Source organism: Falco biarmicus, chromosome 5, assembly GCF_023638135.1.
Source record: "Falco biarmicus isolate bFalBia1 chromosome 5, bFalBia1.pri, whole genome shotgun sequence".
Taxonomy (NCBI): Eukaryota; Metazoa; Chordata; class Aves; order Falconiformes; family Falconidae; genus Falco; species Falco biarmicus.
Window position 1 is genome coordinate 53,546,025 of NC_079292.1, and position 25,069 is coordinate 53,571,093.

The 25,069-nt window shown below is 39.5% G+C and overlaps 1 protein-coding gene across 5 annotated transcripts in view; it reads right to left on the reverse strand.

Annotated features, from left to right (window-relative positions):
* The window catches only part of ACSS3 (acyl-CoA synthetase short chain family member 3), a 99,034-nt gene that overhangs the window by 48,536 nt on the left and 25,429 nt on the right, over positions 1 to 25,069 (reverse strand). For 4 of the 5 annotated variants that reach the window (XM_056340879.1, XM_056340882.1, XM_056340883.1 and 1 more), the window contains 5 exons: positions 24,136 to 24,270; positions 23,721 to 23,861; positions 21,316 to 21,396; positions 21,136 to 21,231; positions 7,222 to 7,373 (listed from right to left, as the gene is read on the reverse strand). In XM_056340879.1, coding sequence (XP_056196854.1) covers positions 7,222 to 7,373; positions 21,136 to 21,231; positions 21,316 to 21,396; positions 23,721 to 23,861; positions 24,136 to 24,270 — 605 coding nt within the window. The remainder of the gene's footprint in view (positions 1 to 7,221; positions 7,374 to 21,135; positions 21,232 to 21,315; positions 21,397 to 23,720; positions 23,862 to 24,135; positions 24,271 to 25,069) is intronic. The other variant, XM_056340880.1, reaches the window with a different exon arrangement.

The window sequence follows — 25,069 nt, forward strand, 5'->3', positions numbered from 1 at the left end:
TGAAAGTTTTGGACATTCTTATTTTGCTGCACACTTAAACATGTTCCTATTTAAGCAAGGCTTTGAATAGAAATCATCTATTTGGGAAATAAAATCTAAAGGGAAAGTTAAGATATAACATTTCTGACTTCATTTTACAGATAAATCACAATAGAAAACCGCACTTCCTTCCCTGGAAGGCTGGTGTGGCAATCTGAAACACTTCAGCCATGTCAATACCTGTTTGTAACTACCAGGTGCAATCCTGCCACGAGGCATGATGTGAATTCTGAATGCAGAACTGCCATATACATGCCCTGTCACTACAGACCAAAGAACTTGCTTCCCCTTCTGTAGTATCCACACAGGGTGGGCTGATGCCTCCGCTCTCCCAAATTCCCCCTGCTCAGCATACCACCTACAAAGCACTTTCATTTTACACAGAAATGCAATTTAAAACTTCAAAGAGTTGAGGGAAGAGAGGAAAGAGGCAAACACAGATTCAGACTCCACATCAGAAGAATTCTGTTTACTAGCAAATAACCTCATCCTTTCTTAGAGTGAAAATGTACAGGTATACTCGCGCTACAAGTGACTGAACATTCCACAGCCTGTCACGCCAAAAGAAACTGCAGAGACACTCTATCAAGTACAGCATTAATCCTCAAGGCTTCTGAGATGAAAGAATATCTAATTAAGATATGAATGGAGCTTCACATGGCCCAACATTAGACCCTAGGATTAAACATACTTCTCAAAAATGTCCCCTTGTAAGGATTGCAGCACACTTTACCACAGCCAGATCAATGTCAGTGACAGCTTATTTCACTTCCAAGTCTTCACACAGTCCACTGTGAATGAAGACAACTGCCGAACAAAGGGCTTGATTCTTGTCCTTCAGCAATGGACACAAACTGCAATGATTTTGTAAAACTTGTAGACTTGTGGCCACCAAAAAAGAAATTAATTCTTAGACATGGTGGGCATGAAACAGACTTCACTTCAGAGGCCTGTAATTTAGAAAGAAAACTATGAGATTCATCTTTCCATGTAGATAAAATTCAGAAAGCAATTTAGGAAATTATGAGAAAAATCAGAGCAAGTAACTCAAGGGTGTCAGAAATGAGAAAGAGAAATGTACAGACCAGCCTGTCTGACCACAGAACTGGGAATACCTCTAAGAGGGAACCTAGATATTGACCTCTTATCTAGAGACCACAGACATCCCACAACAAGGCTGCCCAAACCAAAAAACATAATTTGAATATTCACCCCCTGTTCCTCTCCAGAGGATAGGTATATCGCATCGGCATAAAAGGCAGCCTCTCTCAGTGTAAGGACCAGTGACCTGCTTGCTGTGTAGATGCAAGACAAGAAAATGTGCAGAGTAAAGCTACATCTGAAGACAATATAAGTAAAACATGGGATGAAGCATCACAAAGTGCAATAAACCACGTGCCCTAAAATTGAACAGAGTTTTTTTCACAGCGATGCTTGGCCTAGACATAAAAAATTTGGTAAGTTTACATCTCTTAGATCCATTTACAAATCCAGAATTAGAATAAAGGAAAATAAACTTCCACAAGCAAAAGATTGCTTGTGCGCATGGCTTTTGCTTTACCTATTGAATTGTTCTTATTTCAACCCTTGAGTTTTACATTCCTTTCTAATTCTCCTCCCCATCCTTCTGCGTGCTGAGGCAGTGAGCGAGTGGCTGCATGGTGCTTGGTTGCCAGCCAGGATTAAATCATGACTGGGAATCCTAATTACCAAGGTAGCGACCCCTGCACCAGCTAAATATTACAACCTGAGAACGGTCTTACCTGTTAACTAAGCAGAAGTAACAATCGTAGTGGTAGCCATAATAACAACTCTGATATATGAACATCAATTCACTGCACAACTAGTTACAAACTTATGAAAGTCAGAAGATCTTGAAAAATATTACCATGTTGAACCTGAACATGCAGAAGAAAGAATTCAACTTCCTCAATTTCAGGACAGCGTTACAGCCAATCCTCCTTTCTGACACCCCAAGATGACTTGGAGTGTCTTCTTTCTTGGAATAGAAGGCAGGGATTCAAATGTATAAGCACCTTTCACATCAAATAAGCATAGTTTTCTGCACTCAAATAAACAACATCATTTTGGTAAACTGCTTTCTGAACACGTCCCACGTTAGCAGATAATAATTATGAGTGTGACCCCAATCACTATCTTGCACCTGAATGTTTTTTATTGTAAAGCACAAGCTATTGCTGGTAATTATAGTTGATAGCTAACTGGAAGATATAACAGATAAAAGTTTATGATAGAAGAGAATGAAATACTGTGTAAGTAAAACCCACAAGTATTTTTTTTTTTTTTAAAGTTTTTTAAGACTCACATTCACATGCAGGGCACTCCTGTTAAGGACTGAGCAATTTACGTTACATGGAATGTTCTGCAGTTAGGGATGTTAAACACAACATTTCAGCTATGATGTAACAATTCAATTTATTAATTCATTGTATCAACTGCAGAAAAATAGTGTTAAGCATCCTTGTTTTAAAAATAGGGCTATTAAAACACCAAGAACATAAAAGACTTGAAAAAGTGTCCTGGTCTTGGCTGGGATAGAGTTAATTTTCTTCCTAGTAGCTGGTGCCCAGCTGTGTTTGGGATTTGGTGTGAGAACAACGTTGATGGCACACTGATGGCTTTGGTTGCTGCTGGTTGATGTTTACACTGAGTCAAGGACTTTTCAGTTTCTTGGTCCCTGCCAGCGAGAGGGCTGGAGGGGCACGGGGAACTGGGAGGGGGCACAGCCAGGACAGGTGACCCAAACTGGCCAAAGGGATATTCCACACCATGGGATGTTACGCAGAGTATATAAGTGTGATATCCGGAGCCTGTGGATCATTGCTTGTGGATCACTGCTTGGGGACTGGCTGGGCATCGGTCAGAGGGTGGTGAGCAGCTGTGTTGTGCATCACTTTTCTTTCCTCCCTTCCCTTTGGATTTCATTCCTACCCCTTCTCCCTCCTTTTCATTATAACTGTTATTGTTATTACTGTTGTTCTTTCATTTTTATTTTATTTCAATTATTAAACTGTTCTTATTTCAACCCTCAAATTTTACATTCTTTTCCAATTCTCCTCCCCACCCCTCTGGGTGAGGGGGCAGTGAGTGAGCAGCTGTGTGGTGCTTAATTACCGGCCCAAGTTAAAACATGATGAAAAGTTAAGACATGTCACCACCTGAGCCAAAAGCAGAATCCCTCTCTCCTGAATTGCCAGCTTTAGTAATCATATTGCATAATCTGCAGGCTCAAGAGCAACCTTATGTTGCAAGAAGGACAGGGATTAGCTCTTTGGCAAATTTATAGCACAAAACCATCAAAAAGAATATCAGTGTCGCAAGTCTAACAAAGCCTAAGAACTATGGACTTATTTTCTCCTATCAAACAGCATGGCAAGAAAGAGGTGGCAATGGTTATGAAATGTCCCACTATGAACAACTTTTTAACCATCCACTTAAAACTTCAAAGCATGTCAGTGCACCTATTACTGCAATCATCTATCTCTGCAATGCAGTTAATGGGGAAGAAAGATCTTAAAACCTCTCTTAAATAAGTATGTGCTAAGCTGTTGTTCTGAAAACCTACATTCCTAACATAAAATTCAGTGCAATCAAGCTTTTGGTGCTATTCAAAAGTCCAGCAGAGTGGACTTGAAGTGTCACCTGACACATGGGACAGATCAAAGTCCCTAATGGCCTTGATGCAATCCAAATTGTTCAATACAGCATGTACATTTTGGTGTCACTCCAAGCACAAAAGAAACTGCATCTCCAAACCACTTCCCAAAAGCAGGAGTTTTCACATGGGTAATAATCTGAGCTGCACTTTTCCAAATTAAAAGATCACAGAAGTGTTTTTTGTTCTGGAACACATACACCAGCTTTCTCTGGCAAAGAAAACCTCTATCTGCATCACGTTAAATAAGCTTTTTTCCTGAAAAGACATTGAGGAAGGTTCATTTGCACTTGTTAACACAAACTGGAAACTTACTAATTCTTTATGCACCTGGAGACTGCAGACACTTAAACATGTAAAATAAAGAAGTAATATTTTCAGGTCTCCTGATTTTTCTCCATTGACCTGTGTGTGTGTTTTCCTCCTTGAACAGATTTCACCTTGGTCATGAGAATCTGAGCACAGGAGGTGTGGGTGACAGTCAAGAGAGATGCAGAACACAACTGCAGCTCATCTTCTCACAGTGTGGGTGAAAGGGAGCCCCACAAAGGCTCTTCACAAACACAGCTCAGACCTCCAACAGGAATGGCCAGAGCAGGGGGTAGCAGGAAGACTGCACAATGTACTTCAATTGTCCTACATTCTGCGTCTTAATCACATATCCTCTAGCAGCACGTGTGAGACATCAATTATATGAGAAAGTATTTTGATCTAACAATTTTGCAAATTTGCTACTTTAATTTCACATCCTCTTGTTCCTGTGTTATGAGACAGAAAACGGGAGTTTCTAATCTACTTTATTGTATTATTTCTGCACAGGTTTTTATGCAGTCTCATATTTCTTTCTAAAGCAAGTGTATTAATACCTGGTATCAGATGAACAACCTAGAATCTATAGATTCTCTTGACATAAAATGGCAGAATATACACAATTGACCAAAAACCAAAAAAGCCACAATCTGCTGAGTTGTTGCCCCATTTCATGCAAAACTGTCAGTTGCCAATCACTTGGAAATCAGACCTAACCAGTTCATATAACAATTATGTCAATTAAAAGATGAAGCGTGATTCCAAATATGGGAAGAGCTAATGGCTTGGTGTTATGGAGTTACCTCATGAAGATGTGAACAGATACCAAAATCTGAACAGAATATGCTCGGGTACATGAGGGTTGCAGAATTTGAATGTTAGTTGTTTTTCAAGCACAACAGGCAGCAATAAGATCAGACAGACTGCTTAGCAGCACCGTGTATTATTAAAAGCTGGGTCTTTAGATCCTCTAGCAAGAGTTTTTCTCCTAGAGTACTATAAAGGGAACATCTGTTTTACTTAAGACACAGGTGATGTTTTGTGTCAAAGGGAAACAAATCTCATTATTTGACTCCAATAGCCAACAAGGAATTTGAAGCATACACACTAGAACCTTTGGAAACCTCACAAATAATTTTGTGCAGAAGCCAGTGATGCCACCCACATCAGTTCTTAACAGAAGTCTATTTAACTTATGTCATTTCAAAAGAACATAAGTCTGCTTATAATTCAACTTCTGTAAATCAAGTACTCTTGTATACTGGAAGATGGCTTTGCCTACCAACTCTGTACTTTATCAGTAATTGTCTTTTGTAACAGAATTTTTTAAAAGTGACATTAACCTTTATCAGTTTTTCAGTAGAATTTTCCAGGAATGAAATGTACCACTTTCAGGACTGCATTCCTGGACATGTGGTTTAGAGTCTAGAGTAAGTAAGGATACGTCTGGCCCAAGTAACAGAAAGACATCTCATTTCAAAGATTCTGCACCATGTAACAGAGAAAAAAGCATCACAGATTAAGTAAATTAACTAAAAGTAAGACCGACTTCAATCTGAAACAGACAGAACTCACTTGACCTTGGATAGAAAAGTCCATCCAAGTAACTAACACCCAAACCCCAGGATTTTCCTAGAATGGAAATTTAAATCACCTGTTGGACTCCATTTCTTAACAACTACACCTACTATATACTAAATGCTGTGCTAGACAGTTTATTAAAGAGAAGTCACATACCAGTGAATGACATGGCGCAAAGCTGAGTGAATTATGAGACAACTAAACCTGCAGACAAATGGAGAAGCTCATTAACTATGCACTGAATAGGAATGATGAAATACCTCTTTATATCTGGGGCAACTGATATAGCAAGGAGACTTATCTGGAATTCTCATTTGGCCAGAAAATGTGACAGCTTACAGAGCAGGTTAGCAGATTTTCCATTAAATGAATGCTCTAAAGGCAGATTAAAGTCATTTTACTCATTGCTCAAAAAATGCTGAGGAACAGCAATTAAATTTTCTAGCATCTGAATCACTTTCTTGTCAATAAACAACATAGAAGAATGGTGCATTAGGGTCTCAAATGAGCTTGTTTCCTATTTCTAGGAGTGGTAAGAATTGATGATAGCACTCAAAACAGATGGAAGAAAATAATGACGAACTTGTAATGAATACCTCAGGAATAAATTCAGCTTACTAATAAATAAAACTTCCCTGAGCAATTAAGAATATAGAGGTCTGATGAAGTTACATGGCTTTGCATCTTCCCCTTCTCATTGGACAAGTGTGATAAAAGATGTTCTTATGACTGAATACCGCCTATACAGTCTGACGGAGTCCTTGTTTGATGCTGAGTAAATTACTCAACTTCAAGATTAGATGTAGTCCAAACCCATGTATTTTTAATTTTCAGAATGTCTGCCATAGGATACAGAAACTTGGTCTGTAGAAGTACTAAACACTCACAGATGCAAGTCAGCGTGAGAGGCATTTTATTAATATAATGCTAATAACACACTTGAACCATGTAATGGTAAGAACTCTGAAACAGTGGTCGTTCAGCAGCTCAGACTGGATATTCAAAACTAATAGACGACTTTGACCTTAATCTCTCTGTAACTCAGCTTCCCATCTGCAAAATACAGATAATACCACTCTCATCTCACAGGGGATTTGTGAGGATGAACTCAGTCATGATTTTGAAGCATGCTGAGATAGTATAGTGATGGACACCCTAAAACCAGTACAAGATAGCAAATAGCTCAGTCTTTGGAGCACATAACCATAAACAGTAACTAAGTTATGGGGAGAGAAACAAAACATTGACTAGCTGATGATGAACACTAAAGATTCTGCGCACTCAATGAAATGAGAGGTCATGTGGGAAGACAGTACAGGATCATGTAATCCAAGACAGTATTACAGGGTATAAGCACAGTGGAGTAAAACTGAGGTTGAGCGAATAATCCTAACTCAGTAAGAGCTCTTAACCTTAGAATTGTAATCTTTTTAACAGCTTTCACCTCCTCCAAAATATCAATATAAAATTACAAGCAAATAGACAAACACCCAAATTGTCAAGAACACACTTAAATTCTGCTATACAGAGGTGGGCAAAGTCCCAGACACTCTGCTATTCTTAGTTCATCCAGCCCATTTCTGTAAGAAACTGTTTCCAGTGTATCCTTAGTTTACCTTTTCAGAGAGTACTGCTTTCCCAAGGCTGCCTCAGGGTCCTGCTGACGGATTGCTCTAATTGCGCTTGGTGAAGTAAAGAAGGCAGCTACCTCATGCTCTGCTAGCACACGGAAATAGGCACCAGCATCTGGCGTTCCCACAGGCTTCCCCTATGGAAAGAATAATTTAAAATGTCACAGAATAAAAATACCTCATAATTCCTTGACAGTTCAAGGCTTCAAAACACAACAGTAGTGGTAGCACAGCAACAGAAGTAATTTCAAGTAAGACTTTAAAGAAGTGTTTGTTAAAAATAATAATAATACTGTGAGCATATTCACTTGTAGAAATAAATTCACAAGCTTTGGGCACAATCTCTTGAATGAACACAGCCCATACTAGTTGCTACTTAGAAAAATAGGACAAACAGGCATATGAATGAAAAGACAGCCAAAATGAAAAGCCATGAAAAGAGCTGTTACCACACTGGTAGCAGAGGGAGTCATGTCTACATCTACCTGTACTGCAAAACAGCCTGTAAAGCACCCAGAAGTCATCCCACTGAACTAGGAGTCTCTGGACACAGTGGCACTGCAGCTAAATCCCCAAGCACAGGTCTATGGAACATAATGTCAGCTTTTTCTCACCTAGAAATTTCCTCCCAGTTCTGGAAAAATTCCCACTTGGCTGCTTACAACTAGTTTCCTGGAATCTTTGTGCTGCTACTCTAGATGAAGCCTGGACAGAAGCTGAAGACGCTTTTCTGTTTTAGTGTGCTACCAGTGTGGTCTGGTTTGTGGTTGGTTTGTTTTTTTAAAACGAAACATTGCCTTGAGCTAAGGGACTTAGTCAAGAGAATTGTAAACAGAAGTAATCAGATGTGACAAATTGTCCAATGGTAAGTAGTAAAAATAATAAAAAAAAAAATCAAAAATACTTTTTCTGTGGTGCTGCAAATATGAACAGCAATTGGCACAGGATCACACAATCACTATTTTACTGTATATAATTAGCACGGTGTATGACCTGCTCCATACATATTCTGAAATTATGAAAAGATGACGTTAATGTGGAATGAGTTTTAGCTTTACAGGTATTGGCATAACTGTTTCACCAGAAAGGCCGCACTTAGAAGATGGACTTTGACAGAGCACACAAGTTAGAGACATACATACTTTTCATACTGCAAATAGGGCTTTGTCAATGCTTTATCAAGAAGCCACAAATACAAAGTTTCACTCCTGAAACATCACCATATTTACAGCAGTTCACCAGTCACAAGACAAAGTCATACCTTCACCATACTTGTGTACATGCAAATATGAAATGGATAAATAGGTCCAGTGGGAAAAAAAAGCAGCATACAAAATAAATAATACTTTTCATTTCACCAAGATGCAGAAGTAACAGAGGCATTTGAATACCCTGAAGAATTTACCAAATACAGTATTTTTCTTCTGATAATGAGGCACTAGTAAAACAGTACATGCCTTTATGAAAACACACACTAATCAAGTTAGTTGCCCCATCCCAACATAAAAAGCAGCACACTGGCTGTGATGCAGGCTCACATAATTCATCCCTTGCCCTCCCTCCCATCTGCCTTCCCCACTGCAGCCTTCCCCACTTGCTCTGCATCCAGCTGTGCCTGAACATGGGCAAGAGCACCGATGAACCATTTGGTAGATTTAAAGAACACAGGATGCCTGAGGTTGGATACATACCATTGGCTTTACAGCCCTATGGCGAGATACTGCTGGTGAGATGAGTGCTGGAGCAGAGGATCACCGTAAAAAGAAAAAAAAAAAACAAAACGACAAAACAGAACGTACAATTGAAAAACCTTTTTAAAGGATGGAGCAGGCGGTGAGAAGCAAATGGAGAGAAAACAAATAAAAGAAATGGTTCCCAGCCGAAGCAGCAGGAAAAAGTACCATCAACACCACCACCCCCCTTTTGGCTAATAGCCTATCCTACACTACCAAAAAGAAATGCAAAAGAATGCGATCTGGTTGCTGAAAAAGTGAGTTATGTCCTTTCTTTCTGTCAAATAAGCACAGTTCCCAAAGAAAAATCTTCCACCAGACTGTCTTCAAGTATCATCCTTGCAATCTTCATCACAACTTTCATGTGTTCATCAGCATTTGTTCATGAACAATTATTCAAGTTGATGTTTTCTCTCTATAACGTTCACTATACCTGCAGGTCTGTAACCACCCCGTTAGGAGTTCAAGACCACATCAGTAACTAATGCTAAAACAAATGGTCTCAGATTGAAAATTTCCAAATTTCTATAAACTTCTCATTAACTAATTATGTAATTGAACTAGTATCAATCATCTTGGACAGTAAAAAACCTAGCTGTGGAGCAATCTGAAATTCATTAGTCTGACACTAATGAAGTAGGTTGTTATTTTTAACCAAATGGAAATGCCCAGAGCCCATAAAAGGGCTGTCTGACGCTGAGCACACCCACTCCTTCCCAGGGGCTTGGCTGCCAGTGCTCAAGGCCAGGTTTGCCGTGGTACATCTGCGTAGCCTTGGATCAGACCACTAGGAAAACAGCCGAATTATGATAAGAGCTGAAAGGAGCCTACCCTTCTTCCTTGGGAGGTAATTTATGCTCAGGCCCTCACCCTTGACCCCAGCTCGAGCTACATCGCAGCTGTGCCTGTGCCTCACACTTGCAGCAAGCTCCAGCCTGAGCCTCAGCCCGAGCGCATCTTCAACACAAGCAGCTAAACCTTTAGGCGTGCATGGATAGGCATGCAGGGCTCTGACAGGCTGGTACTGTCACAGCTAAGCTACAGCAGCTTTGGTTTGGGGAAGTACAATTCTCAGATCTACGAGAAAAACAAAACACAAAGAGTGGAAGAGATAAAAAATTCACCTGACAGCTGATAAGAAACAATACTCAGAATAAGGCAACACTTAAAATACTCATTTAGGGGAAAAAAAAGTCTGGCCCAGCTGTAAAATATTCTTACTGATTCTGCAGAAAACCTTCCCCAGCGCCTTGGCAGCAGTTTTATGCATTTGCTAAACTGAACAGACATAAGCAAAACAAATCTGAGACACTGCAAATTAATTTCAGAGCCCAAAAACCTACAAATAGAATTGCCAAAGAGAGTTCTTATTTATCATACAAAAATTTTAAGAAGTACTGCAAGATGCCATGAGAGGCTTATCAACACATGCCATTTTGATTTATACAAGTTCGCAATATAAACCATAAAGCAGAGGGTAATTGAATTCATAATAGGCTGACAGATTGCTGAGTCAATTGGGGACTATGAGCAAATGAGATGCTTCCACTGGATTTCTGCAGGGATCAGTTCAAGACCTGTTGCTATTCAGTATTTGCATCAATACTGGAGATCAAAATTTATTTTTAAAGTTACTGGCAATAATATCTGTGGTTGGCAGAAACTAAGAGCATGGTAAACAACCAGGCAGGCAGAGAGTGATCTGCCTCATCGAATTTAAAAAAGAAAAGTAGAAGCAGACACTTCTTGCATCAGCTAGGATGATTCAAGTAGAAAAGATTTTCTTTTAATAACCTACCAAGACACTCTGAGACAGACAGACAGACAGACAGACAGGAACATTCTTCTAGAAGTACCCAGATTTAGCCTGTAATTTATCAGATGTCTACCAGCTGAGCAGACATCCTGAGGCAGAATGTCCTGATGGATAACACATGATTATGAAAGAAGATTCATAGTCAGGCAGCAAGAACTATCAAGGGGATAGAGAGGTTCTCCTATGGAAAGTCAGAGGCCACCAGGATGGGTTACTTGAGAGAAAAAGACATGAGAGGAGCTATAATAAAATAACAAACAATGCATCAGTGACAGCACAGCAATTCCCTTTCTGTCTGACCTCGAACAACAAGGGGCTCTTCAATTAAAGATAAACTCGAAATCATAAGAGGAAATTCTCTCTGCATAGCACATATTATACATGGAATTCGTTGCCTCTAAAACCTGCCGACAACAAAGCACATACAAAGTCCTGACATACCAGGACTCAAAAGAATATGTTCATAGAGGCATTCACCCTTCTGCTGCTGACCCTGCTGCCAGACCTCCATTAAGGACTCGAGATGATCCATCCTACTGAATTCACTCCACAAATACAATCACTATGGGTCATGGCAGAAACATCACAAAACCGGCAAACTTCAGAGACAGTGCTTGCTTTCTAAGCTGATGATAATGGCTTACAAGAACGGCAAAAAGGCTGGATGCCTCCAAGAACTGTGCGAAATGAGAGTAATTTTAAACCTGTTGCTGTTGTTATTTACCGTGCAGATTTGTTGCAACAGCAGGGACTGGAAAGACCCCAGCGAGCATTGTAAGGAACGCTCCATGTGCACATGGGACAACAGCTCCTTCTCTGTCCTAGTCTACTAGTCCTTAATGATGGCTACTTGGCAAGTGTGGGCATCCTCTTCCTTACCTTAGCTCCAATTCAAAGTCCCAAGCACTGAAACTACAGCACTGCCTTCTTCCTGATGCCACAGGCAGTAGCTAGACTTTCTCTTCACACTGCCCTGTTGCTTAAGCTTGCGATCCCATCAGCAAGAGTAACCCAGAGTGAGCTCTGAGACTTCAAGTAGCTTATTTATAGCCGAAGTTTATCATGCCTTGGAAAAAACAATCCAGGACAGATTATTAAAAGGAAAAAAAAAAAAAAAAACAAAACCCAAAAAACACCCAGTCTTGCTGTATTCAAAGGAATTCGTTACTGTTTTCACATTCCTGACAATGGTGTTACAGCAAGTAAAAATTGAAAGCATGAGGTTTCCATAGCAATTGTTAAAATGACAAGTTGCACCTACTAAGTAATTTAAAAATAAACAAATCACTTTAAGAATTGAGGGTATGAAGTTAGCACAGTTTATATTCAATATCGGTTGTCCTTAGGCAAAGGGGATGAGGTGTTCTTTCCCCACATCTAAACAGCATATTGACACTCCCTAACCCAACAGCCATCATGCCGCAATCATTTAGGAAACTTTGGCTACAGATTTATTAATATCCATTGTTAAGACAGTATTCTGAACAGAGGAAAAATGATACACTATTTCTCTTTGTAAATATTATTTTTCTCCCTGTGTGTACAGAAGCCTTTCTTCCCATTTTTAAGCCTCAAAAAGACAACACTGTTGTCATGAACACTGTCTGAAGACTTGACTGGTGGCATCTCAGAGAAAGAAAAATGAGAAATGTACTATTATTGTTTAATAATTTTCTCACCAAGAGCAAAAATGTAGACATGTAGGTCAACCAGATATAAACTCTGATTTCTCTTTAATATTCACTTTAAAGAAAGAAGGATCTTTACTCCTTTTACTTTCCAAAACCAACACATTTTAAACTGAGGTGCCTTTATAATCACAATAACCATCTCGACCCCCACACATTTACACAGAGATAAAACTTCAATGTAAGACTGTGTGAGAGAATGCTGAAGGAACTCATTGCTTTCCTCCCTGTTCCTTCTTGTCTTACTCTGCACCTGCTAGAATGAAAACCTCTTCACTGCAGTGGTTCTCTTCTGCTAATTCATGCAACAATTTTATTGTGGCCCACTATCAGTGGTCAAAAATAGTGACTATAAAACTATCAAAGTCTTTTATCTCCAAGAAATTGCAGTTTTTCTCACACTGCTTTCCTCTCCTGCTTAACTAATGGGGTGGTGATAAGTTAGTCCCTTTGGAATGAAGAATCTAATTAACATCTATTAGGTGTTTAAACATTAAATAGACTATAGTAATTTAATATTCAAGCTAATATGATATTTCATTCTATAAATGTGCGTTTCTGCTGTTGGGTGAAGTTTTTGCTCTTTGTTATTCAGAGTCTCAGAGAAGTCAATCAGAGTGGTCCCCAGCCTTACAATTCTATGAATTTACACAGAATCACAGAAGGGTTCAGAGTTTGAAGGGACCTCTGGAGATATCTAGTCCAGCCCCCTTCTAAAGCAAGTTCACCCAGAAGAGACTGCACAGTCACATCCAGGAGGGTTTTGAATGTCTCCAAAGGAGACTCCACAGCCTCTCTGGGCAGCCTGTTCCAGTCCTATGTCACCCTCAAGGTAAAAATACTTTTCCTCGTATTCAGGTGGAACTGCCTGTGTTGCGGTTTGTGCCCGTTGCCCCTTGTCCTGTTGCTGGGCACCGCTGAACGGAGCCTGGCCCCATCCTCCTGACACTCGCCCTTAAGATACCTGCAGGCATTGGCAAGGTCCCCTCTGTCTTCTCTTCTCCAGGCTAAACAGCCCCAGCTCTCTGGGCCTTTCCTCATCAAGGAGATGCCCCAGTCCCCTCATCACCTCCGTAGCCCTCCGCTGGCCCCTCTGCAGTAGTTCCCTGTCTCTCTTGCACTGGGGAGCCCAGAACTGGACACAGCCCTCCAGATGTGGCCTCACCAGGGCAGGGGGGAAGGATCACCTCCCTCAACGTGCTGGCCATGCTCCTCCTAATTTATTTGGAAATCACTGGGGTTTTCCCAGACAAACTAGAAAACGGAACTCTTTTTGTAATAGAATTAAACTTGAAAAGGAATAAAAACTATTTCTTTTTTTTTTTTACTATTTAATTTCTATTTTCTAGTGAAAGTCGTTTAACTGCAGTTCTCTGTTTAATTATTTGTGGAGATTCTGAAGCCCCCCAAAACTGCATACCGGAACTATACTATATTGAGCATATGGAGATGAAATAAAGATGGAGATGGGGTTTGAAAAGTATCCACTATTAGGTAAATAGTGCAAGTTATAAAATCAGCCTAGAAAGGAGCTCAATTTTTTTCTTCTCCAAATTTCAGCTGAACTCACACATTTAGTGTCAATGCACTCCAAATAGGTATGTTATGTGTCCACTGCCTCCAAAAGTTCTTGATTAAAATGCAAAGGAAGTTAAAAGGAGATTTTATTGCTCATAAAGTAGGATTCTAAAATAAAAAAAAAAATTAAAAATTAAAGCAATACTTTTTGACTAGTGGATAGAACGCTTGAATAAATCAACTGAAAACTGTGGATAATTAAATACACTTAGAAATAAAAGGAACAATCATGCACATGAGGGGGAAAAGAGATTACTATCTATACAGGTATACTTACATAGTATATAGGCTTACCTTTATGAACACCCATCCGCATATGGGAACGCACATCTATGACACACACTGACACTGCAAGGACGAGCTCTTAGCAGCATATGCTGAATTTCTCACACTCCTACACATACAAATAAGAATGCAGTCTACAAACCCTTTAGTCAAAACAGTTAATAGTGTACTATTTCGTGTACTGCAAAACCAGCAGCAATCCTAACTAGCGGACTATTATATACTGCACAGTTAGCGATCCACGTAACAGCTGACTTGAGAAGGTGCAGCCCTGCGCTGTGCTTGTCTCTCTCTTAACTTTGCCCAGATCATCTACTCTGTGGGAGTCTACCCAAGCGAAGAAAGCAAAGATTTCCAGCATATGTGTAGACCATATACAAGAAAATTAACCTTACGTATTGGTCCATCCCATCAAACACAAAAAATGCCATCAACTGTAAGATCAGCAAAGAATAGATATCATTTTCCTAAAGTATACTTCTGCTTCATAAATCCTGAATATACTTATTAACTCTGATTATCTACATAAATAATTTAAGTTCCTGGGAAAGTAGAATCAAGATTGAAGGATGGCATGTTAGTACTTAATTAAGTATAGCTTACAGTGATGTCCAACATCCTTTTAAGCCTTCATTTCCAGACAACAGAACAAGGTCAAAGTAAGTAACAGGGCTTTCTTGTTTAAGGATACTGAATTTCCAAAGATTTCACAGGGTCTTTACATACTGTAAAGATGTAACAGCAAAGAGAAAGAGACAAATGGAGTCTTGTGGGATTTAAATACAGCACACAGACTGTTATCCCTCACCCTTTCACCTCAGGAAAAGGCAGGTGAAAAATCCACACTGAATACCTCAGTATGTAAAGCCATGCATACTTCAATTAATTTTTTGGAGCCAAAGTTTGCTTCTCTTGTTCACAGTGGTCTCTTCTGCCACCACAATAATGCATAAAATTGTCCAGACTGTTTCTCTTCTTTACAGGAAAAATGATCATTTTATACACAACACAAAGAGCATAGTAGTGATTGCTCTTTAATAGTTAATTGAGAGCCTACATGACTTAACTCAGGATATTAAAATCAATCCCCCAATTATTTAAGTGAACTTTTAGCAGTTCTCACAGATGTATCCATACTTGTCCTACATAAATTAATACCACACAGGAAGAATCTGACAAGCATGACCTCTGGAATGAGTAAAAGATGTAGGACAGCTGTACAGTATGTACACATGTGCTACAAAGTATCACAAATCCACCTCTGCATCTGGAGTTATTTGCAAGTTCAACTACACAAGTATCTAGTGTTAATTCTTCTGGACATTTTTATCCATCTACACAAATGTATGTATTTTAACATACAAACTGCAGTAAATTTACCATACTCAGTTTTCCATAGAAAGAAATATTTAGTTACTGAGGAAACCCTTCTGCAAAGAAGTCTACCTCATGAGTTCAACGTACTCTCTCACTTAGCTGTTCCTGTTGAATTCTGCCTTTTTTTCTTTTCCCAGGATTTTGCACTACTGCTTTTAAACAAAGACCTTCCTCCTTTTTTAAAAAAAACTACTTGATTAGTTTTAGTTTGCAGCATCCTAGAAATAACCTGGTTTCCTCATGTCCTTCAGAACTTGTATGTGTACTACGAACCAAGTGTTACTCCTGTAATCAGCAAGCTGGAACTTCTCATTGACTCAAAAGCTTTCAGAAGTTCCACAGTGAGCTGGTTTGAAAATTCACAGAAGCAAGTGGATTCCACCAGATCAGAGACTCTTTTAAAAAAGAGCTAGGCATAAGCAATACTCAAACGAATGGCTGATTTTTATTGCCATAGTTGCACTGTAGATATTCTCTGCATCATGTATTTCCATAATGCATTCATTGCAAGCCTTCATGCTGAACACCGAAACTAAGCAAGTCAGTAAACTTTACCTGGACAGCGTACATTGAGATTCAAATTAAGAATAACCATTTGTTTAAGTTTTCTCTGGCTGCTGCAATCATTGTCTGGGAGTTTTAAGGCATGTGAGCTTCTCTGTCTTAGCCATTTAGGGAAAAAAACCCTTGTACTTGTTATCACTTTGTGTACTTAAATATTTAATTAAAAATACTTGTTTTGCAAACCTGCTTTTCTGAAAGATTATTGAAAAATCAGTCCAATGACTAGAAGCTAAAAAAAGTTATTTGCCTCAGATCCTACAAGTCATAACAGATTTTCCTATCGCATAGAAAAAATTAACACTACCCACAGTCCTTCCATTAAGAGAAGAAAAAGTTAACATATTCCAAATCATATTTTAAGACCTCAAGATTTGTTTTGCTTTTAAACACTGCATTTTGTTTCTTATTTTACATTTTTGTTACAAAACCAATAAACAACAGGGTTTTTTACAAAGAAACATACACAGGTGTCACCTAGTCACAATCTGCCATCCTATGAGAGATTATCAGTCTTCTTCCTACTACATGCACTGGTAAAAATAAACTCAGTACCATGTGAAAAAAGACCATGAAACACAAATATGAGCACATATGGTGTCACAGACTTTGTTTACATAGCAAGTAGTGAGGTGAATTAGAGCAGATTAGCAGATCAAAACATTTAATGCCAATGCTCTTTACTTCTTCCATTAGATGCTCTTTGAGGTTTATTTTAGACTAGACTTAGACTTGTTCATTGGACCAAAAATGCAGCTCAAAGTTTTATGATGAAAAGCTATCCTACAGATCTTTGTTCCTCGACTGAAGGGACTCCTCTTCTAGGAAGTGTCACACTGCCCCTTTCATGTTTCCTGCAGATGACAGTAGCATGTCAGTTCACGCACTGCCAGTAGACTCCACCATAAAGTTTCTATATCCCCTATGTTCCATATCTCTGGTCACAGAACCAAAACATATGCCAGTGCCTTCTTGCCAACAACAGACAGGATCATTCATGATGTCCCCAGTGCCAATGAGCATCATGAGTGATACTACATACCCTTGCGGCCCTCTGCCAATGGTGCAGCACAGGCCTAACTTAACTGTGCTATTACTGAATGCATCATGGAACCGCAATCTACATTTGGTCATCTGAAAGACACTGGGCTACATAGGACAAACACTGTGAAAACGTTTCCAATGCCCTCCAGATTCAGGGTATCGCTTTTAGTCTGAATGATCTAAGAGGACATCTTTGAGACCTTCCTTCAGACTGAAACACTCAGCACAGTTTCTGCAGTACCTGTATGCACAGTTCTCTGCTCTCTTTGTCATAGGTGGGTCATCCAGAAATCCATTTGTATCAGGACTTTGCTCCTTCACTGCAAACAGTCATCAAGCCACTCAGCATTCACAAGTGCATGGAGTGGAACGGGAGGAATACCACTGGACATGAATGTCTCTCAATTCAGCAAATGTTATGCAACGATTAAAAAGGAACTGATTCCCAATACTTCTCTCTGTCCTTAGTTTTCCGCTTCTCCACAACTGTGTGCTTCACACATTCCTTTGATGCATTCAATTGATTTTTTGGGGGTAAACCTTGTTAATTCAACTATGCCTTACCACAGCCTGCAGTGCCCTTCCCTTTATAGCCTTTCCAGAGTGTGACTTGAAGCACAGGAAGAGATAATTATATTGCCAACAACCACTATCTTAACCACTGCATTTCAAAGAAATAGTATCATTCTGAATGATATTTGTTGTGCAAGCAGATAACTGCAGGGCAGGGACAGGATCTGACACACCAGAAGTACCAGCACCACTACCACCACAAGGTAGGTCCTTTATACACTGCGTTTGAGGAGAGACAGACAGTGTGGCTGGGGTTTTGTGCAGAAGCCTAGGAGGGCTGTGTTATCGAGGCACACCATGTACATGACTTCTGCAGTTGCCAGGACTATGCCTGGCACACCGGCAGAGCTGGGATGGCGCAGGTGGTCTCTGATGGAGCTTGTTGCTCCACAGAACTTCCCTCACAGCTCACAGCCCCTGAGGAATCATCTCTCGAGGCACAGCAGCTCTCGCAGTCAAAGCACACACTCATGTCGCCTTTCCACAGCTCTGGACCAGTGCCCTAACTTCACCTGAAACCTCCTAAGCACAGTCCCACACTCAGTACGTGTACAGGAAAGGAGCACGCACACTCACTCAGGCAGGCATCTGGACCACTGATTTTGCAGTTCCCATGGCCTGCCTTGGCAGAGGGAGGGTGCTCCTACATGTTGTCTCGTGGGTGTCCTCTGGGAGTTGCAGGCATGTAGACATGTAAAACACTGTAGGTATATTTTTCCCTGGACTTTTCTCCCACACTATTGGTCCTGGGACTGAGGGCATGGATGTTCTCTAGAGCACTGAGTTTGGTGGAGTGCTCTCCCCTCCCCTAAAGATCTGTTCAAGATCTTTCTAGTAAAGGCACATGCACCATGCCAGCTCTGAAGCATGGTCTTCCCACCTCATCAGGAACATGGTCTTCATCTACTTGAAATGAATGCAGCACTGCTTGTCAGTCCTCTCTCACTCTGCAGCAGGCTTGACATTGGCAACAGGGTGGTTTCTGGAAAAACCTTTGGGCCTTTCAAACCACAACCTGTCAAGCCTTGGGTTGCCCCTGCTCAGCATTCTGGGAGGCCAATGCAACAGTTGTCACTATTGCAAAATGCAGCAGTGTGAAAGGAGGTAAAAAAAGATGTTCATAAAGGAGGAACAGCAAAAGAAATAGGATGGGCGAAGATGACAGAAGCAAAAGCTTGGGAGCAGCTGAAAGTCAGAACAAGCAGACATCTGGCAGTCATTAGCAAATATGAAGTCACACATACCATTTGGCCCTTTTGCATAGCACAAGAAGCACTTCAGAATAAGGTGAGAGCTCTTGACAGTTTTAAAGCTTTCTGTTGGGATATGTACTTTTCATTTGTTCTAGAAATCTTCACAGCAGTGCAGTCCCACTCATTGGATCCTTCCCTTTTATCACAAGTGGCAAAACTTCTCTCAGCTTTCTCTGTAAAGAGTCATTCATATGTCTAAAACCCCTCTGTGAACTAAATCAATAAGCATGGACAATCACAGGACTTACTTCAGAACTGCACTACTTCTGTGATTTCAAGCATCATGTAGACACCCCCCTAATGATCGTTGCTTTTCTGGACTTTAGGATTCTTGACCTGCTTCAAAAGGTGTCTTCTGCTTGTGAGAATTTCTCTTCTAAGTTTATAGAGTGAACTTCCAGCAGTCAAGTATACTTCTGTCCTCCAAAACAGGATGCAGCAAGCCACAGTCCATTCTGTAGTGCCTGATGCAGTACTACCCAAACAGTTTTGGACACAACCTCACCTAACTGCAACTGCCCATGCTTCCTCAGTATCCCCAGGATTCAGAAACATACTTACTCAAAATTCAGGCACAATTCCAGCACCAGCTATCCACCAACAGCAGCGTGTAAGTTCGTAACAGTGAAACACATTTCAAGCAATACCAACTTAACTGGTTGTGCAAACACCAAAGGGTTGTTTTGATAATGCTTGTTCCTGAAAACAGTAACAACCCATTTCTGTTCTAGTATGGTCATCTTCAGTTGTATGATGTAATAGCAGGAAAATGGAGAAAGTTTAATCATAATACCCACTTCCTCATGCAGAACTTCTGCACCTATGGAGGTCTGTAAAACAGTATGTTTCCACGATGCCATGCTGACTCCCCTGCTCCAGAAGCACCAGGTACAGATGGTTCTCTAACAGTTGCTATATTCACAATATCATCAAAGCTTGTTTCATCTGCTTTTTCATGTCCTCAGTGTCCAGTACATTCACTATACTTTTGCAGTTCTTGGATGCTCTGAGTTACCATTGGATTTCCCTTAATGGTTCACATGTTTCTCATTACCACCACAAATCAACAGAGGTGATTAACATGTCACGACGGCAGAGCAAAAACAACTTCTGCCTCCAGGACAGTCGGAAAAGACAGAACAATTACAAGGTGGCTGTCATGCTGCACAGCATTGGAGAAGTCTAGATATACCCAGAATTCCTAATGTCAGGTGAATGTAGACAACCAAGCCTCGGCATGCTGAAGAGCTAACAACATTGGTGCTTTTACATAGAAAGTCTTTCACTATCATTGGTGGATACTGGATTCACTCCCTGAACAATAAAGAGTAAGGTTCAAGCAACACTGTATCTTCTTGCCTGGTGATTAGACAATCAACAATAACTTCTCAAAAAAATAACAATGTAAGGCAGCATGATTGCTTTTTTGAGCATCAAAGTTAGGATGCAGCAGGCCACTCTAACTGGACTAGTCTCCTCTCCACCTCACTGCGTTTCATCCCCCAAGGAGAAGGACCAAGCCCTGAATGTCATCTGAGTCTTGGCTTCAGATGCTTTGAGTGATAGAGGCAGGAAAGAAGAGGTAAGTCTCTTCACAAGTTCTTGCTCCAACCCAGATCCAGCAAGAATCTGTCACCTCCAGACATGCAAAACACAACATCCTCTCATAGATCCATAATAAAGATAGCCTAATGGCCTGTGGCTGAAGCCTCAGCAACACAGGTACTCTCCACCACCCGCCATTTCTAGGTTTGTTGTTTTGGAGTTCCTTGCCCCACTGAACATCACCAGTCACACAGATTAAATAGACAAGTTTGAAGAATAGTGAAGTCTTCCTTCAGAATTACTGTAGCAGATGGGAGAGTATAAACATTGAAGATATACACACAATTTAAACATATGTGGCATGAAGAATAGACAGGCATAAACAGGACCACCAACTGGAGGAGATGCTGCCTTTTCAAAGGCTGGCTTTTTAGAATGGATCATACCTCATACAAAACTGTAGTATTCCCATGAAGGAGAGGCCCATAGCAAATGTAGGAATGACCAACAACCCAGCCTAAATCAGAAGCTGCCCACCACACCTAAAATGAAAAGAAACCATAACTACAGTGAGGAGTTTTTAAGAGGAGTTCAAAAACATTTACATGACATTTAAACAGAATTACCTCACCAGGTTTGAGTCCATATACAGCTGACATTGTCCAGTTCAGCATAACTGCATAGCCACCTGTTGGTCTGACAACACCCTAAATGAGAAAATGTGAATATTTAAGATCATTTGCAGGATGCAATGATATTCCTGTCTTCAATGAAATGTTGGGGTTTTAGCAGCAATAGACTTAAAGTCTAATTCCAACACCTCACTTAAGAAAAGGACCCATTCCAACAAGTACACACGTGTGCTAGCATTCCCACTGAAGAAGTAACTTTGGAAAACAAGCAAAATACACAATAAAACAAACAAAATCCCAGCCCAAGGCCTAGATGACAATAATTTTCAGAAGATAACGAACAAAATTAGAATTCTGTCATTAAAACATACAAACATTTCTTCAACCTATGCTGACAAAAAATAAGAGACTATTTATTTCACTGAAACTATGGCCATCTAAATGCTAGGCATGTTTTAACTTCATTGCCTACACTCTCTGTATCATCACCAGAAAAGAGGAGCACCTGTGGTATTGCTCACCCCAAAAATAACTGGGGAAAATTACTCCCTGAAATGTACCACTCTTTCTGCACTGACTAATTTTAAAGATGTCAGAAAATTGGCTTAAACAAGATGTCTGTTCTTGAAACATCTAATATCTAGCCTGAATTATACATACGAATGCAAAACAAAGAACATCCCAGTCTTAGTCTAGAAGAAGGATTTGAAAATTAGAATGAGAGAGTATCAAATAGCATCATGCACCTTGGTAAGCCAAAAACAGGCTCCGGAACACTGTTAATAGGAAAAAAATTGAAATATTTTGTAATATTACATGTCTAATACACATTTCATCATCTTCTAGTATAGTGTTTCTGGAAGAAATAATTAAGTAAACTATATCCTGATGTTCTGAAGTAAAATTCAGATGAGATTAATCGGACCAAACAAATGTCTACAGTACAGACATTACAATGCAGCCGTCCGTGCTAGGCACAGTACATTCTCTTCATATAGTTAATAGGATGAAACAGACACTTTCAGGCCTTGTCTAAGAAATGAAGGACTGTAGAGACATATTAACTCATTAAAATGGATATTGCCACAGCAGAGAATGGTTAAATAACATTTCACAAATTTCAGAAAGCAGATTGCCTTTGTTAGTCTCAGCTTCTAACTTAGTCCCTGCTCTGAGATCAACAAAAGTTTTTTGAAGGTGTTAACTGAGTGATTTTACTTACATGGTGATTTAAAAGCAAGCTCCTTAAATGAACAAAAAAGTTATTTTATTCATTAAGTTACTCACTGTAGCTTAGCACAAGTTGACAAACTCCCTCGTATAAGGGTGACCCTTTCAAGGTGTCTATGTTTTCCTCCAGAGAGCCAACACTGTGAAGTAAACTTCTGAGAACTTTTATCTCTGAGATACTATATCTTGAAACTAACAGTCAAGGAAAATACCTGTTGTAACAACGGATGTTACCGTGGACCTTTTGACAGTATAATTAAATAATTCAAGACACATACGTTGCTTTGAAGTGCCCACGTTCAAGGCAAAAGCAGAAGACATTTTTATCAGCAAAACTGATGTTTGTTTTCCCTTATCTCCCCATAAATTCTGAACTTTATAGACAACACCATTAAATAATTTTCTAGTAGCAGTCTAAGCACTGCCATACGCAGGGATGCATGATACTGTCTCTGAATTTGTACTGCTAAGACCACCGCTAGAAAATTATATTGAACTTGTCTTCTACACTTCAAAAGAGAATTGTTAAGTACCAAGCAAACACTCAAGAGTTTGCTTTTAAAATTGATCATTAAGACTGAATGACATTTGAAAGCAAACATTTTCAATGGATGCCCTATGTTATTACTCAATCTGAACTTTCATTTTCATGGGAATTATGTTCTCAGAACTATTCAGTAACGCAAACCTTCAATACATGCTTCATTCCATTTAATCTGAAATGTCACTGACTGCATCTTATCGATGGGAAGATTAGCTAATATGTAAATAAGGAATAAGCAAAGACTATTCAGCAATAAATGCCATCACACAACTGATAATATTAACTAATGTTGCAGTTAAGTGACTATATTAGGCTTCTCTGAAACTGTTAAAACACAGAAGATACTAATGGATAAAAAACATTCTGCTGTCCTCAAAAGTTTATACTGCACAAACATTTTGATGTAAATGCAGTTTATATTACTCTATTTAAATAAACAAGCATGATTTATTCCTATGATTTTAAAGCAGTGAAATGTGAATAAATTAGATTAAACTATTTCTAGCAATGTTTATCATTTATAGCAGTGAGCTCTGGCAAGCATTTTCAACCTTTTTAATTAAATGTTTTCTCAAGTGGAACTGCAAATAGGTTGGACACAGACAGACTACAGATAATCCTTTACCTTGGGCAAGCCTGTTGTTCCAGATGTATACAGAATATAAAGTGGATGGTCTGAGGGAACGGAGACACATTTACAACACTGTGCTTTTGCAAGCTCTTCTTCCCAGTCAAGATCACGACCTGGGGCAAGAGGAACATGGCCCTGCCCATTGAAAAACAGAAAATTTTTGAAAGAAAAACAGATGGAATAAATGGAATTGGGTCAAAAAACGTGTCCTATGCAATTTTTTGTACAGTAATCTCTCTGCTGAATTAGTTATATTTACTATTTAAATTTTATGAATAAAAAGTTCTCTCATAAAATTAAAAAAAAAACTACAACAGATACACTAAAAATTTTACTTGTAAAAGAGAAAAGGCACATGCGATACATACACATCTGAAATATAACAAAGGCACAACAACTGTACACCCACCAAATTAGGTCGCTTGTAAATGAGAACTTTGTCAGGTTTGCTCTGTACCCTTGCCAGTGCTCCTTCTAGAAGGGATATGTATTCCACTTTCCTTTTTGGTTCTACTCCAAAACTTGCTGTTACAATAAGTTTGGGCTAAAATAAAGAAGTTAGATTGTTAATATACACATTTGAAATGTATTTTATATAGGTAAGCTAATAATATGTTTTCCATTAAGTCCTTTGATTAATGATGCTCTGCATATAAGATCTTTTTTTACATAATCAGAAACAGAGGGTTTCAAACAGTTTTGTAAGGAAATCAAACCTGTGTGATCTTGCATCTGGTTTTTTGTTCAGGAGCGTATCAATAACTTCTGACACTTCACTATTTTCAACCAAATTTGAGTAATAAATTAACAGTATTAAGTTCTTGCAAGCTGCACAAAAATTAATGAACAGAGAGAAAAACCCATCTCCATTTTAGCCTCTCCATTAAGGAAAAGTGGTACAGGGATGTCAACAATCATCTGCCCCGTTTGGCCTGCTTTCTAATTATCTGCCTGCACTCAATGGTGTATTTCAGAACTAGCTGTAGCACTTTGCTGGCTCTTTTTCAGCCTGCAATTAAACAGCACTGGAGGGAAAACAGGAGCAAGAGGAAAAAGAAGGCAACCAAGAGATGACAGAAAACTAGAAATACAGGAAGAGAAAAAGCTGAAGTCATAAGGCACATGAGGGAAGTAAAGCTAGAATCTTTCAAGCGATGGTTGCAGGACTCAGGATGCAAAACCACTAAAAATCAGATTTCCATAGTTCTAGGGTTTTTTAGGATAACTTCTATTTCCAAATGTGGATTTAGCATATTTGTCATTAAATTAACCTCAGCTCTTACATAAGATTTCTTAAGTCAAGAAATCTGCATACAAGCTTGTCGTGGTTTAACCCTGGCCAG